Source organism: Electrophorus electricus, chromosome 12 (genome assembly GCF_013358815.1).
Source record: "Electrophorus electricus isolate fEleEle1 chromosome 12, fEleEle1.pri, whole genome shotgun sequence".
Classification (NCBI taxonomy): Eukaryota; Metazoa; Chordata; class Actinopteri; order Gymnotiformes; family Gymnotidae; genus Electrophorus; species Electrophorus electricus.
Window position 1 is genome coordinate 9,839,894 of NC_049546.1, and position 12,075 is coordinate 9,851,968.

Consider the following 12,075-nt stretch of genomic DNA (forward strand, 5'->3'; position numbering starts at 1 on the left):
GTAACTTTGGGATTGCTTTTAGGGTTTTAAAGAAAATAAATATGTCTGCCGCTCCAACAGGGGGCAGGAAAGAACAGTTTGTAATGAAAACTACTGTAAGGGCGGCTGAACAAGAGTTTCCAAGTGTTTTCCCAAAACGAAGATGGCGGTACAAGAAACAGCTGCTCAACTATCTATGGCTCTTAAGGTTCAAGAATATCCAACTTTGAAGGTTTGTAGTAGCTTTCCCCCCATTATAGCACCCTGATCAGCCCGACGAAATAGGTCATGTTGGTCTATGTTGCCTGTGTGTTAACTCATCTAGTTAATACAGGTGTCAACAAAATGATCCTCAGTCGAGAAGTGTTCGCGTATATTCAGACAACTAGCTGGCTAGCTAAAGCTAAATAAGTTAGCAAAACAAGCCAGAGAAAATGAGTGCTGAATATATTTTGAAGGGTTTGACAAGTACGCCAAGGTGAAAAGTGGCCCAGTTTATTTGTTGCCTGATTAGCAGCATCAAGAAACGTTAGTTAGTATTGTTATCTTGTTTTTCTTAGTAAGAAGTCTTATCCAGAGATATTGGATGACACTAAGATCGGTCCTTCGGTCCTTATACCATCTGCTAGCCTCCCCCTGCAGGTAATGGATGTTTTAGCTCGCTGCTGGAAGAGCTAAATGGTGTCTCGCTGGTTGCTATTGCTGTCAAGAAGTAGCCAGTTGGCTAGTTAGCTACTAGCTAATATGACGTGAGATGTGCTGTGAAGTGAGGAGATATCTCTGTAAACTAATGTTAGCTTACCATCAACACAAGCACATAACACATATCTAGCTAGTCGCCTGGTTAGTTACTTAGCTAGCTAGCTAACACTAGTCATATACACATGGATTCATTTAAGAGTGGTCGGGTATATAGGTATCTAGCTAATTGTCTATGATGATACCAACCAGTGTCCGGCGTTAGTTAACGTTAGCTACCAAGCCAAAGCAGGCAGTGTTTTAGACAGATCTAGCAGCTACTAGTCATACACACTGGAAGAATGCACATGCTTGCGAGCCTCAGCTCAGCTGAACAGGGTATGTGTGCACGCAGTTGAGTATATCGCGTTAAATGTCTTAAAATGCATAACAGTGACTGATCAGATTGGACGAAATTCATGCATACACACAACCTCTCCGTTTCGGAACATATTGATAGCAATATATTTGATGGCTGGCATACCACCTTTGTTCTCTGCGTCACATGTTTTTTCTACTGGTAGAATCTAACAGTTATAAGTATAACGCTGATTTGTGTGCATTTCCGTATTGTCGTATAAACTGTACATGTTGAGTTCAGTCGTATGCTTTGTGTTTAGGCTAAACACGGGAAATTGATTTCAGTCATTTTTTTCTGGTACTGTGCACGCAAACAGAATTTCAATGATACAGATTCATCATTGCATGCGACCAGGTATAAGATGGCAACAAAACAATCATTTGCATCCTGTGTTGAAAACATGGGATCGGGTGTGGATTTTTTTAAAAGCCTCGTTGGACCTATTGATGACGATGATGTGGCTGGTAGTTTTACCTGATCACAGTCAGTGACTTTGATTTAGTTAGCCTAGCCTTTGTATTACAATTGTGTAGGTGTGGTGAATGATTGTTATGAAATTAGGCTATTGTCCAGATTTAGCGTTTTGATATTAGTACCCTAAATATTAGGTTGTCACAATTTTTGTTAAATATTATAGTAGCGATTTAAATAAGATATAGACCTAATTAGGGAATACAGCCTTACAGCTAAAATTAATTTTTTTAATGTAAGATAAAGACTGCATTTTCAGTATTCACGTTCATATGAAATTGTGCTGAGTTGGTGCTTTCTGCATCAATATTTTACATTATGACCTGAAACAAGGATCTTTGTCATTTAGCCTACTTAATTAGACTGGACTGTCGAGATTGAGAATATTAAATAAGCACAGCAAGGTTTCTCTTTGGCAAGTGGCAGCAGGAAGTGGCCGCTCTACCATCCGGAAATAGCACGTATCGCGAGGGCCACTTGATTTTGGTACTTGGCTCTAACGACAGGTGTCCAAAAACAACTCCCTTTGTGAGCATCGGCCACTCGGCTATGCTAACCACAACTCCACACCTATTAAAAGTGAAGTGTAATTTGAAGGATTTGTGGAAATGTAACTTTTTGTTTTTGTTGTACTGGGTGGACGTGTGTACCCAACCGTTGTTAAGTTCTGACTTTAGCGGAATGCTATGTGACGGTAACAGTCGGCTAGTTAACCCAATGTTCCTAGATTATAGCAGACGTTCAGGGACATGGGCTATAATAGTATGCAGTTATCGAGAGCGTAGTAAGTAAAAAAAAAAAAAGAATTATTCAAAAGGATGTTATCAGTGTATGTTCATAGTATCGACACCCTCAGGGCAATTGAATCGACGAGAAAAGTAGGCTTGTGCAGGTTTCATTTATTAGCCTATTATTTATAGTTGCTTATCCTATGACCATTAGTAGTAATATAGCTAGAAGAGCTAGGAGGAAGATCTGGTGACTGTCACCATCGGCGTGCTGAGTTGAAAGCCAACAGCTTCAGGCGCCAACCACGAAACATTAAAAGGATGTTTTATTAAAATGTGTCCGTGTTATCTGGACCATCGACGTGATTGGCCTGTTAATTCCACGAGAAAAGTGGCCTTGTATTAATTTACATATTTATTGTTGCTTAACATGTATCCCAACTATTGGCCCATGTATTAGTTAAAATACATTAGAATTATACAAGTGAATCTCCGATTTTGGCGGTTAATTTAAATTCGGTCGTCCAGGAATTAGCTAACTGGCGTGAAAACGGTAAAGTGTAGGCTACTAGCAAAATTTAAAAATGGCTTTCGTTAAACGCATCATTCAGAGTATTACGGAAACTCAGTATAAACAAGTAAAAGACTGCCACAAATTAAGACTGCTTAACCTTTGCCAGGTAGTTGTAGATTAAGTAATAGTTGTGACCACTTCTGGGTGATGAGTCTTCTTGTTGCCTATTGATAAGTTGATACAAATATGTTTTATGCTCTAGTTAGCCTATGTGAGATTCTCCATATTTGGCAAGTAGTTATATAGGGTTGTGTGTTTGGGAATACGCGATGACAGGGGTTATTTAAAGTGGTGTGTGAAAGACTGGTTCAACTCAGCTAACACTCCACTTTTAAAGTCACTTGCAGAATGGCAAAGCTGCCCACTGGTGCCACTAATGGTGTATGGACCTGAGAGGCCGATGCCAATGGCTGTCAGTTCCACATGTTCACAAGTGGCAAGTGGCTTAAACAGTTGGTTCTACTTTTGAGAGGCAAATGCTGATGGTGTTCAGTGGCCAGTGTCACTCTTGAGAAGCAGATGCTGATGGCATTCATGGTGGCTCTTGAGTGTTGACTTTCAATTCCACATACTAGTGCTGACAACCACCAGATCTTCCATGTTCTATTAAATTTTAACTACTAAATATTATTTACAGGTTAAGCAACAATAACCAGCACAAGCCCAGTTTTCTTGTGGATTTAATAGGCTAATTACTCTGATGGTCTTGATAACATGATCATATTTTCATAACACATCAGATGTTGGCTTTCAATGGCTGGTGCCACTCCTGAGAGACAGATGCAGATGGTATTCAGCTGGCTGGTACTGCTTACAGCAGTTGCCACCTGAAGCTGATGGCTTTCAGTTCCACCCATGGGTGCTGAGTCACGAGATCTTCCTCCAAGTTCTTATGTTTTAACCTATATTTATGTTGGTATGATGATCTGTTAATTATCTCATTAGCAAGCATGCTTGTAACATGCTTAAATTGCTCCTAGCACTGATATCCATTTCAGTAAAACATGCTTGAATCACATGTAAACGAAAGGGTGCCTTAAACAAAGAACAAATTTTTACAGCAAATCTGTTAAAGATAATTCATTTGTTCCTGCCTGTTACAATTAATATATGATAATTGTCTCAAAAAGCCAAAATATAAGAATAGTTATAATTTTACATAGAAATGGGTGTCGTTTTCTATAACAACCCAGGAACCTAACCTCATTGAAATAATGTAATGTAGGCTAGCTTGAGAATATCATAGTAGGGATAAATAAATTATACTTTATAATGGATATTGATAGATTTAAACACCCCCGTATAGTGTCAGGTTTTAAATTGAATAGTTTTTGTCAGTGAGTTTACTGAGGACCTCAGTTCCTAAATTAATAACTCTTATGGTTAATAACTTAATGATTGAGTGTACTTTAACAATGGTAAACTATAACCTTAATATGTCTTAAAATAAGGAGAAATAATTGGTAAATCATGCCTGTTTATTTTTCTTGACAGTAAATAATGTGGAATACCTAGTGGGGGCTCACAGTGCTCTGAGAGCTGGGGTTAATGGCTTCCTTATCAAGTAAACATGAAAAGTTTGTATGTTTTAAAGTAACAAATGATGTGACTTACAGTGTGCCATCAATGTACAACTGGCAAGCAAAAGGGGAAAAAAAAGTTGCGTATTGCTCTTGTAACCACAAAGTAGGTTCTAGGATGATATTTGGTGGGTACAAAACTCATGAGATTTTCATGTACACTACAGGTTCCTTATGAGACCTTAAATAAACGCTTCCGTGCGGCTCAGAAGAACATAGACCGGGAGACTAGTCACGTGACCATGGTGGTTGCCGAGCTGGAGAAGACACTCAGCAGTTCCTTCCCAGTAGTGGATTCTGTGGTCTCACTTCTGGATGGCGTGGTTGAAAAGCTAAGTGCACTCAAAAGGAAGGTCAGCTCCAAGATCATACTTTTCTTATTAATATGGTAAACAAAATTTCACTAGCCAGAAATTTTTTTTTTAAATCAACTAAACATTTAAATCTGTACACCTTTAGTGCTTTCTCAGTGAGGCTGATCAGATATTTGCAAGGAGCTAACTATTAAAGTGCTATGAGTGGAGAAGAGTTCTGATAGGCTGATCCCTTCTGAAGGCGGCTGAGTCCATTCAGGCAGAGGATGAGAGTGCCAAGCTATGCAAACGACGCATTGAGCATCTGAAAGAGCACAGCAGTGACCAGCCGGCCAATGTCAGCGTGTGGAAGAGGAAGCGTATGGACCGAATGATGGTGGAACATCTGCTGCGCTGCGGTTATTACAATACTGCAGTTAAGCTTGCGCGCCAGAGCGACATCGAGGTGGGACCACTCTCATCTCAGTACCCATAATGGTGGCTCACCTAAGAAACTGGGCTTATTACTATGGCATGTCAATAATCACAGCAATATTTTATTAAATACACTGAACATAATATGAAAGTTTTGTAGTTTGAGTGAGGAATGAGACTTTGGACCCAACAGTGGGTCCTTACAGTGTAAGAGGTGGTTGAATAAGAGCAGTCTTATGAATTTTAAGCGTTTCTAAAAATATTACCTCAAAGTGTAAAGAGCCGTTTGATTAGACTAAATTAGTGGCTCATTTTTCACTCAGGGTTTTATTTGCAGTTGGTGGGTGGGTTGGTTGCTTCCCATTGACAGTTCATTGCTCTGAACATATTATTCTACTAGGATTTGGTCAATATTGAGATGTTCCTTACTGCAAAGGAAGTGGAAGAATCCCTTGAAAGGCAGGAAACATCGACCTGTCTGGCCTGGTGCCATGACAACAAGTCTCGTTTGCGGAAAATGAAGGTAAGCCTCTCCTGGCTTGGTAGGTTTGAATTTAGAAGGATTACCATGTTTCCTTCATTCCTTACAATATACTCATTTTGACTTGAAGCCAATACATTTTCATCCATCTTCAGTAGTGTAAAGATCTGTTAAGTGCATATCACGGATTGGGTAAGCTGTTTCGTAAAGTTATATTTAAATGCAGTAAAATTGTAAATGCATTTTATAATGCAGAGCTGTTTGGAATTCAGTTTGAGGATCCAGGAATTTATTGAGCTCATTCGACAGAACAAACGCATGGATGCAGTAAGGTATAGTAGCACGCAGGAATGTTAAACATCCATCTTAACAGGTTTATTTTGTGAACTACCCATGACCTTACAGAAGAAGTAAGCATCCACTGCACTTTGAAATTAACTTTATTTGCTGTAGACATGCACGGAAACACTTCAGCCAAGCAGAAGGTGGGCAGCTGGATGAGGTTCGGCAGGTGATGGGCATGTTGGCTTTCCCGTCTGACACCCACATTTCCCCATACAAGGCAAGGTTTCACACCACTCAAAGTAGCCCTTTTCTAATAATGAACTTCCATATAGATCTATAGTCAAATGAAAAATATGGTCTTTAGGCATTGAGAGTGGTGGGAGGTTTAAACCATTTGGAATGCGCTGCTTGTTTCTTATAGGACCTTCTGGATCCTGGCCGCTGGAAAATGTTGATTCAGCAATTCAGATATGACAACTACAGATTACACCAGCTGGGAAACAATTCTGTGTTCACCATCACACTCCAGGCTGGCCTTTCCGCCATCAAAACCCCGTATCCTTTCAGCAACAGCTTCAATAGCCTCTAACATGTCTCAGGTGACTTAGCAGGCATCAGAGAGAACTGACATCATTCACTTGAAAATTGCATGTTTGTTTTAAGGTGAATAGTTCTTCCAGCAGCCCAATGATGCTAGTTCCTGTCCTTAACTATTGGGTCACAGGCAGTGTTACAAAGAGGATGGTACATCGAAAAACCCAGACTGCCCTGTATGCAGCAAGTCACTAAACAAGTTAGCCCAACCTCTCCCCATGGCCCACTGTGCAAATTCCCGTCTGGTGTGTAAAATCTCAGGCGAGGTCATGAATGAGAACAATCCACCCATGATGCTGCCTAATGGCTATGTTTATGGCTACAATGTAAGTAGAGCGCAGTTGGAGGACCTTCTGGTTATCTAGCCTTCTCAAATCATCTTGTGAGGGCTTGTAAAATGCATGGGCAATTAATATTTTTTCATTCTTTTTGCTTCTTTTTGCAGTCCCTCTTGTCTATTCGTCAAGATGACAAAGTAGTGTGCCCCAGAACCAAAGAAGTCTTCAATTTCTCCCAGGCTGAGAAGGTCTACATCATGTGATGAGACCTCCAGACGGTAGATCTTGGTTCTTTATGACACCACCCTGGGCTGGATGAATGCCAGGGTGACTAGTTCAAGGGCCTCAATTCCCCAGCCCATATTCCATGAGACTGAATTCAGTTGACAACATGCCCTCTGCTGACCTGCAAAACCTTTACCGAAGCAAAGGTTTAGAATCAATTTGAGGTTTTACCGTGCAACTGAATGGTAAAAATAGGGAAGAATATCTGTCATTTCACAAGGTTGATATTTTGGCATTTACTTTTTTTGGGGTTCTTTATAGTTGTGTGGTGAGGACAAAAGGACATGACTCCATATCATATACCTGAGAGATTCTCCTTTTTTAAAATGTGTTTAAGAAAACTGACTATTCATTGGTTTTTCATCAAGGGTGACCATTTTGCATCCCTCTTTTTAGACAGATTGTGACAGGGTCATAATTGGGATACCTTTCTAAGGCCTTGTTTAAGCACCTGTGAAATCTGTTAACATGTTGAATACTGGCACATTTTAACAAACTTGCTCATCCATACAGTTGCCTGTTAGAAAGTATAGTAGCATCAGTGGCAATATTTCTCACATATTTCTTGGTTGGTGTAACTAGGTGTAGAAGGACATCATGATCTGTGGGTAGCTATCTGTAAAGGGTTGTTAGCTGACATTTTACATTACATGCTGTGTTAGACGTATCAGTGATTGGTAACAGCATTACTTGCAGTACATCAAATAAAGCCTTGTATTCTCATCATGACCAAACTCATACTGTTAGGTCAGGTGTAGCAGGATTACATTGTGAGCAGTGTAAACTTTCAAGGTTGCTTTGTAAGGAAATCTATATGTTACCACACAAAACATGATCGGTTGTGACACTATCCATGACTTAATGCCAAATTTAGTGGTGTATTTGGGATTAAAGATGCATTCATTTACCAGAGTGGTCTGTGGTGTCTGGATCTCAGGTTAGATTCGTTTCATATACAGTACACTATATGGTGTGACGCAGTATGTCTTCATACCTCACAAGGCCGTTACTTCAGATTTCCCTAAATAGGCTGTCTTCCTATTTTGTGTTAGGTCTAAATAGTAAGGGCTACATGGGCTTGGGACTGATGTGGTTCATGGTTTTAATCAGTCACTTGTCAAATGTTATTTTAAGTGTGTGCTTCAGATAGTTAGTTATTTCATGGTAATTTAAAACAAAATAATAAAATGTAATGCATCATTGGTCAAGCAAACGTTTTCTATTTTAAAGTCTCAATTTTTCCCAGATTTCACTGGAGCAACTGCAGGGTAACTGATGGGTAGTCTATGACCACCCAGGCCCTACTTTCTAAGCACACCACAATTTTTCCTTTGTATTGGCAAGTTGCTTCCAAATGTGCTATTTTATTGTAAGTGTGGAAAAGCTACCTAGATACTTCTCCTGCATGTGTATATTCTTAGGCTAGTTGAGTTGTTCATGTCTAGTCACCAATAAAAAATTAATTTGATTAAATCCTGTCTGTCTCTGGAAAAAAACATTTATGTGAAACACTAATTCATCAGTCACACAAGGTTAAAAAAAGATTTGGAAAACATTTCATTTTTAATAGTTGTACAATCAACCTTGGTAGCTTGATCTGATAAAGGAAGAATTATTAGTCACATGTAGTTCCAATTCAGGATTACGGGGAAGTTGCATTAATAACAATGATCATGGATCCGTGACTTGATGGCAGAAATTGGGTGGTTATTATTCAAATGCAGACTGAAGACCCACCTATTCGAAAAAATATATTTAAATGACCACTGACCCTACTCCTATATAACTGAAACTAGTATTTATTGTAGGGTTGTTTATTACACTGATGCTGACTAACAAACTAGTACTTATTGTTTATTGCACTTATCATTGTCTAAGATAGAGGTTATGTATTTTGTACCTCTAGGCATCAGCACTGATCCCTGTATTTCTACGGTATTCTAGTATATTGGACTCTACCCTGCTTTACTGGCTAGGATGTATTCTATGAGTAAATTATAGCCCTTTTGTAAATCGCTCTGGATAAGAGAGTTGACTAAATGCCGTAAATGATTATTAGATTCAAATGGGGGTAAATGAAAAGCAGGCTATTATGTTATAATAAAAATATGTTGACATAAGTAAGTAAAAAAAATCCAAATTCATAACGGCAAATAAACTTAAACTGCTACAAAAAGACAACGTTTTGATCGCGAGCAGAGTAGCTTTGACGGTTATCTAGCTAACGCTAGCTATTTACCCAGCTGGAGCTGGACTGTTAGCTAGCTAATTTAATAACACGGCCCCATATATCGTAAACCATGGCAAGTAAGTTGTATGTCCTTGCACGCCTTTTTCTTACATTCTGATTATAAATTTAGCTTTTACTCGTAGTAGGTTGAATAGTGATTGAAGACTCTGACTCACTGCAAGTGAGCTAACTAGCTATAAAGATTACTTTTCTACCAAAAAGGGGGAAAACTGCTAGCTAGGTTAGCTGGGTAGCCAAAGAGCCTCTTTAATCTTAATGTAGGTTGCCAAGAATTTGAAACTATGTACCTAACCTAGCTATCTAGGTTTCTGAGGAAATATTTTGACATTTTTTAACTTAAAAAAAAAAAAGTTAAACTGGTCAGATTTGACCCGAACACAATAGGAGGGTTAAATGTGCTTTTACAGGATTGAACTGAACAACAGAAATATTCTGCAGCAAATATTTATCTTGTAAGACTGCTTTGGCCTTCCGAGTTTCCAAAAAAATCTGATCCAATTTGGGGGAATCATGTTTGACTACATTGGGTTTTGGCCTTTGGATACTATGATTGGAAATGAACTGGTGCAGGTACACTGAAGGGAAGTTTTTGAGCTAAGAAGAATGCATTTCAAATAATGATATAAATGTTGCATATTGTGCTTCTCTCACTTTTCCCACCTATGTTGAATCCTGTACCTTAGCAAATGACACACAAGAAGTGCAATCATTTGCCAAACGCATAAAAATCGTGAGCATCAAAATCCGTGACTGGCATTTCCTGTGTTCCTTGGGTAGAGTCCTTGCTCTCAGATGGTTAAGAAAAAAGACACCTGAGGTAAGGTGCTCAACTTCTTTCAGTTGACTTTAGATCAAGGCTTAAATTTAAAATGCATCCATCATCCATAAACCAGGAGGCAAGGGAAACCTTGGCTTTGCTGCTGCCTTCGTTTGCCTGTGGCTGTGTGGAGAACAACGACTTTGTTTCCTTACAGGAAATTCTGCAACAGGTAGGATCATTGTTCTTTGTGTGGAAAGATCTGTCCTGTTATATTGTTCTTAGTGAATCATCATAGCCTAAGAGCTTATTTTGGTAACCTGTACATCCCCATCTTTTTTCTCAGTCTCCATCTTCCCTTGATTTTTTTGTGTTTTGAAAATATTCTTTTCCTAATTTGTAACATATGAAGCATTGTGAATGCGGTAGAAGGGGTACAGACTGTCTATGCTTGCGTTATTCGCTGGTGTTCAGAATGAGAAGACAGCATTTTAGTTCAAGCGTAAGGATTGATTTAATATTGTCTGACCAGTTGTGTCAATTCCACTTCGGTTCATTGGTTCAGTCCATTTGTTAAGAAATAAATATGGTTACCCACTTGAAATTGTACTACTACTTCCCTGCAGTTTGAACAGAGCACTTCACACAATGGCCCAAAAGAGCAAAACTTCATCTTAGCATTCTGGAGCACTTAATGAAAGCCCTCAAATGGCTACCTCTTAATTTGATGTCAACCAATACAATACAATATAGCCACAAGAATGACCTTGGTGTGCTCCTAGTATCCACCACAATTGATCTCACTTTTGAAGTTATTGTGTAATGGAAGTAAATTATTGTAATTTTATCTGATGTGCATTGCACAATTCCTTTACCATGCAAATGGAGGGATGGGGGAGTGCTGGAAAAATCTTTAGAATGTACCAGATTTCATTCCCATATATTTTCTCTCAGATGGATGTGAATGTGGGGAATTATGATGGCTTTACTGCAATTCATCATGCCTGTCAGAATGGGAAGTTTGACATGGTGAAGTACCTTATGTCTAAAGGAGCAACTACTCAGCTAAGAAACCGATTTGATTGCACCCCCTTGCAACTTGCCATCAAAAACACGTAAGTGATTAGACAATTTATTGTAAGAAGTTTGCTTAAATCCCTGTACTATAGATTACCTAAAAGGGGTTGTTGTAGCAAACATTCCAACAGGTACATTAAAATTTGAACTCATTGTAATTAAGAGCTTTGGTGTGTACTCGATGGCATTGAATATTTCAGGCACTTTAATATAATTAAAATCTTGAAGCTGAAGGGAGCAACCATTACCCTGGAGCCTCTGCGCATTGCCATGGATCTTATCAAGTCAGTTCCTCTCATTCTCTTTGTTCAGCATTCTCAGTGCTTCCATCATGCTATAAGTTTGGTCTTTGTCTCTCTGCTGATCAGGGCAGTCAAGACTGCAGACTATCAGCTTCTGCGTGCTTGGTATCTGGCTGGTGTGAACATGGACTATGGAGATTATAATGGAAGGACGGCTTTGCACACTGCAGTGAGGAACAAAGACCCATACATGGTGACAATACTACTGGAGTATGGAGCAGTCCCTTTGGTATGAGCCAAGCAAGCACATACCAACTGCTTTTTTTAGAAACACAGAAAGACCTGAAAAATACACATCTTCATCCCCCATCTCTGTTTCACTGTATTGCATGGTTTAACGGGTATTTCATAGCAACTGTTACTGCTGTCTGTTCTTCCTCTGTTAGGTTAAAGATCTATGGGGAAGGACTGCCTTGGATGAGGCTAGGATAAATAACCTGTCCAGCATCTTAAAGCTGTTTCACCCACGCTTCACCGATAAACACCACCCAGCAGCACAGTAAGCCTTGCCTATGACAGAAGCCAGCTGCAAACAGAGAACTTTACCCACATTTACACATCAACCAGCAGATGGGTATACATTCCACATGAGATCCCAGACTCGAC

General features: G+C 39.3%; 1 protein-coding gene across 2 annotated transcripts; it reads left to right on the plus strand.

Moving 5' to 3' along the window:
- Nucleotides 1-104: 104 nt before the first annotated feature.
- On the plus strand, nt 105-8,555 carry maea (macrophage erythroblast attacher, E3 ubiquitin ligase). 2 transcript variants are annotated; one of them, XM_027002146.2, is made up of 9 exons: nt 105-211; nt 4,599-4,784; nt 4,987-5,190; nt 5,560-5,682; nt 5,896-5,972; nt 6,094-6,202; nt 6,347-6,480; nt 6,650-6,845; nt 6,965-8,555. In XM_027002146.2, exons 1-9 carry the CDS (start codon nt 143-145, stop codon nt 7,058-7,060), a joined length of 1,194 nt encoding a protein of 397 aa, XP_026857947.2. In that variant the 5' UTR covers nt 105-142; the 3' UTR covers nt 7,061-8,555. The 2 variants fall into 2 exon arrangements, with proteins under 2 accessions (XP_026857947.2, XP_026857948.2); XM_027002147.2 differs by lacking the exon at nt 105-211 and adding an exon at nt 545-621.
- Nucleotides 8,556-12,075: the final 3,520 nt, after the last annotated feature.

Bases quoted from the DNA above. Each gene is read 5' to 3' on its own strand.
- maea (XM_027002146.2), top strand. From the start codon at position 143: ATGGCGGTACAAGAAACAGCTGCTCAACTATCTATGGCTCTTAAGGTT. The intron at 212-4,598 runs GTTTGTAGTAGC...TGTACACTACAG, and splicing joins AAGAATATCCAACTTTGAAG to GTTCCTTATGAGACCTTAAA. The intron at 5,973-6,093 runs GTATAGTAGCAC...TATTTGCTGTAG, and splicing joins AAACGCATGGATGCAGTAAG to ACATGCACGGAAACACTTCA.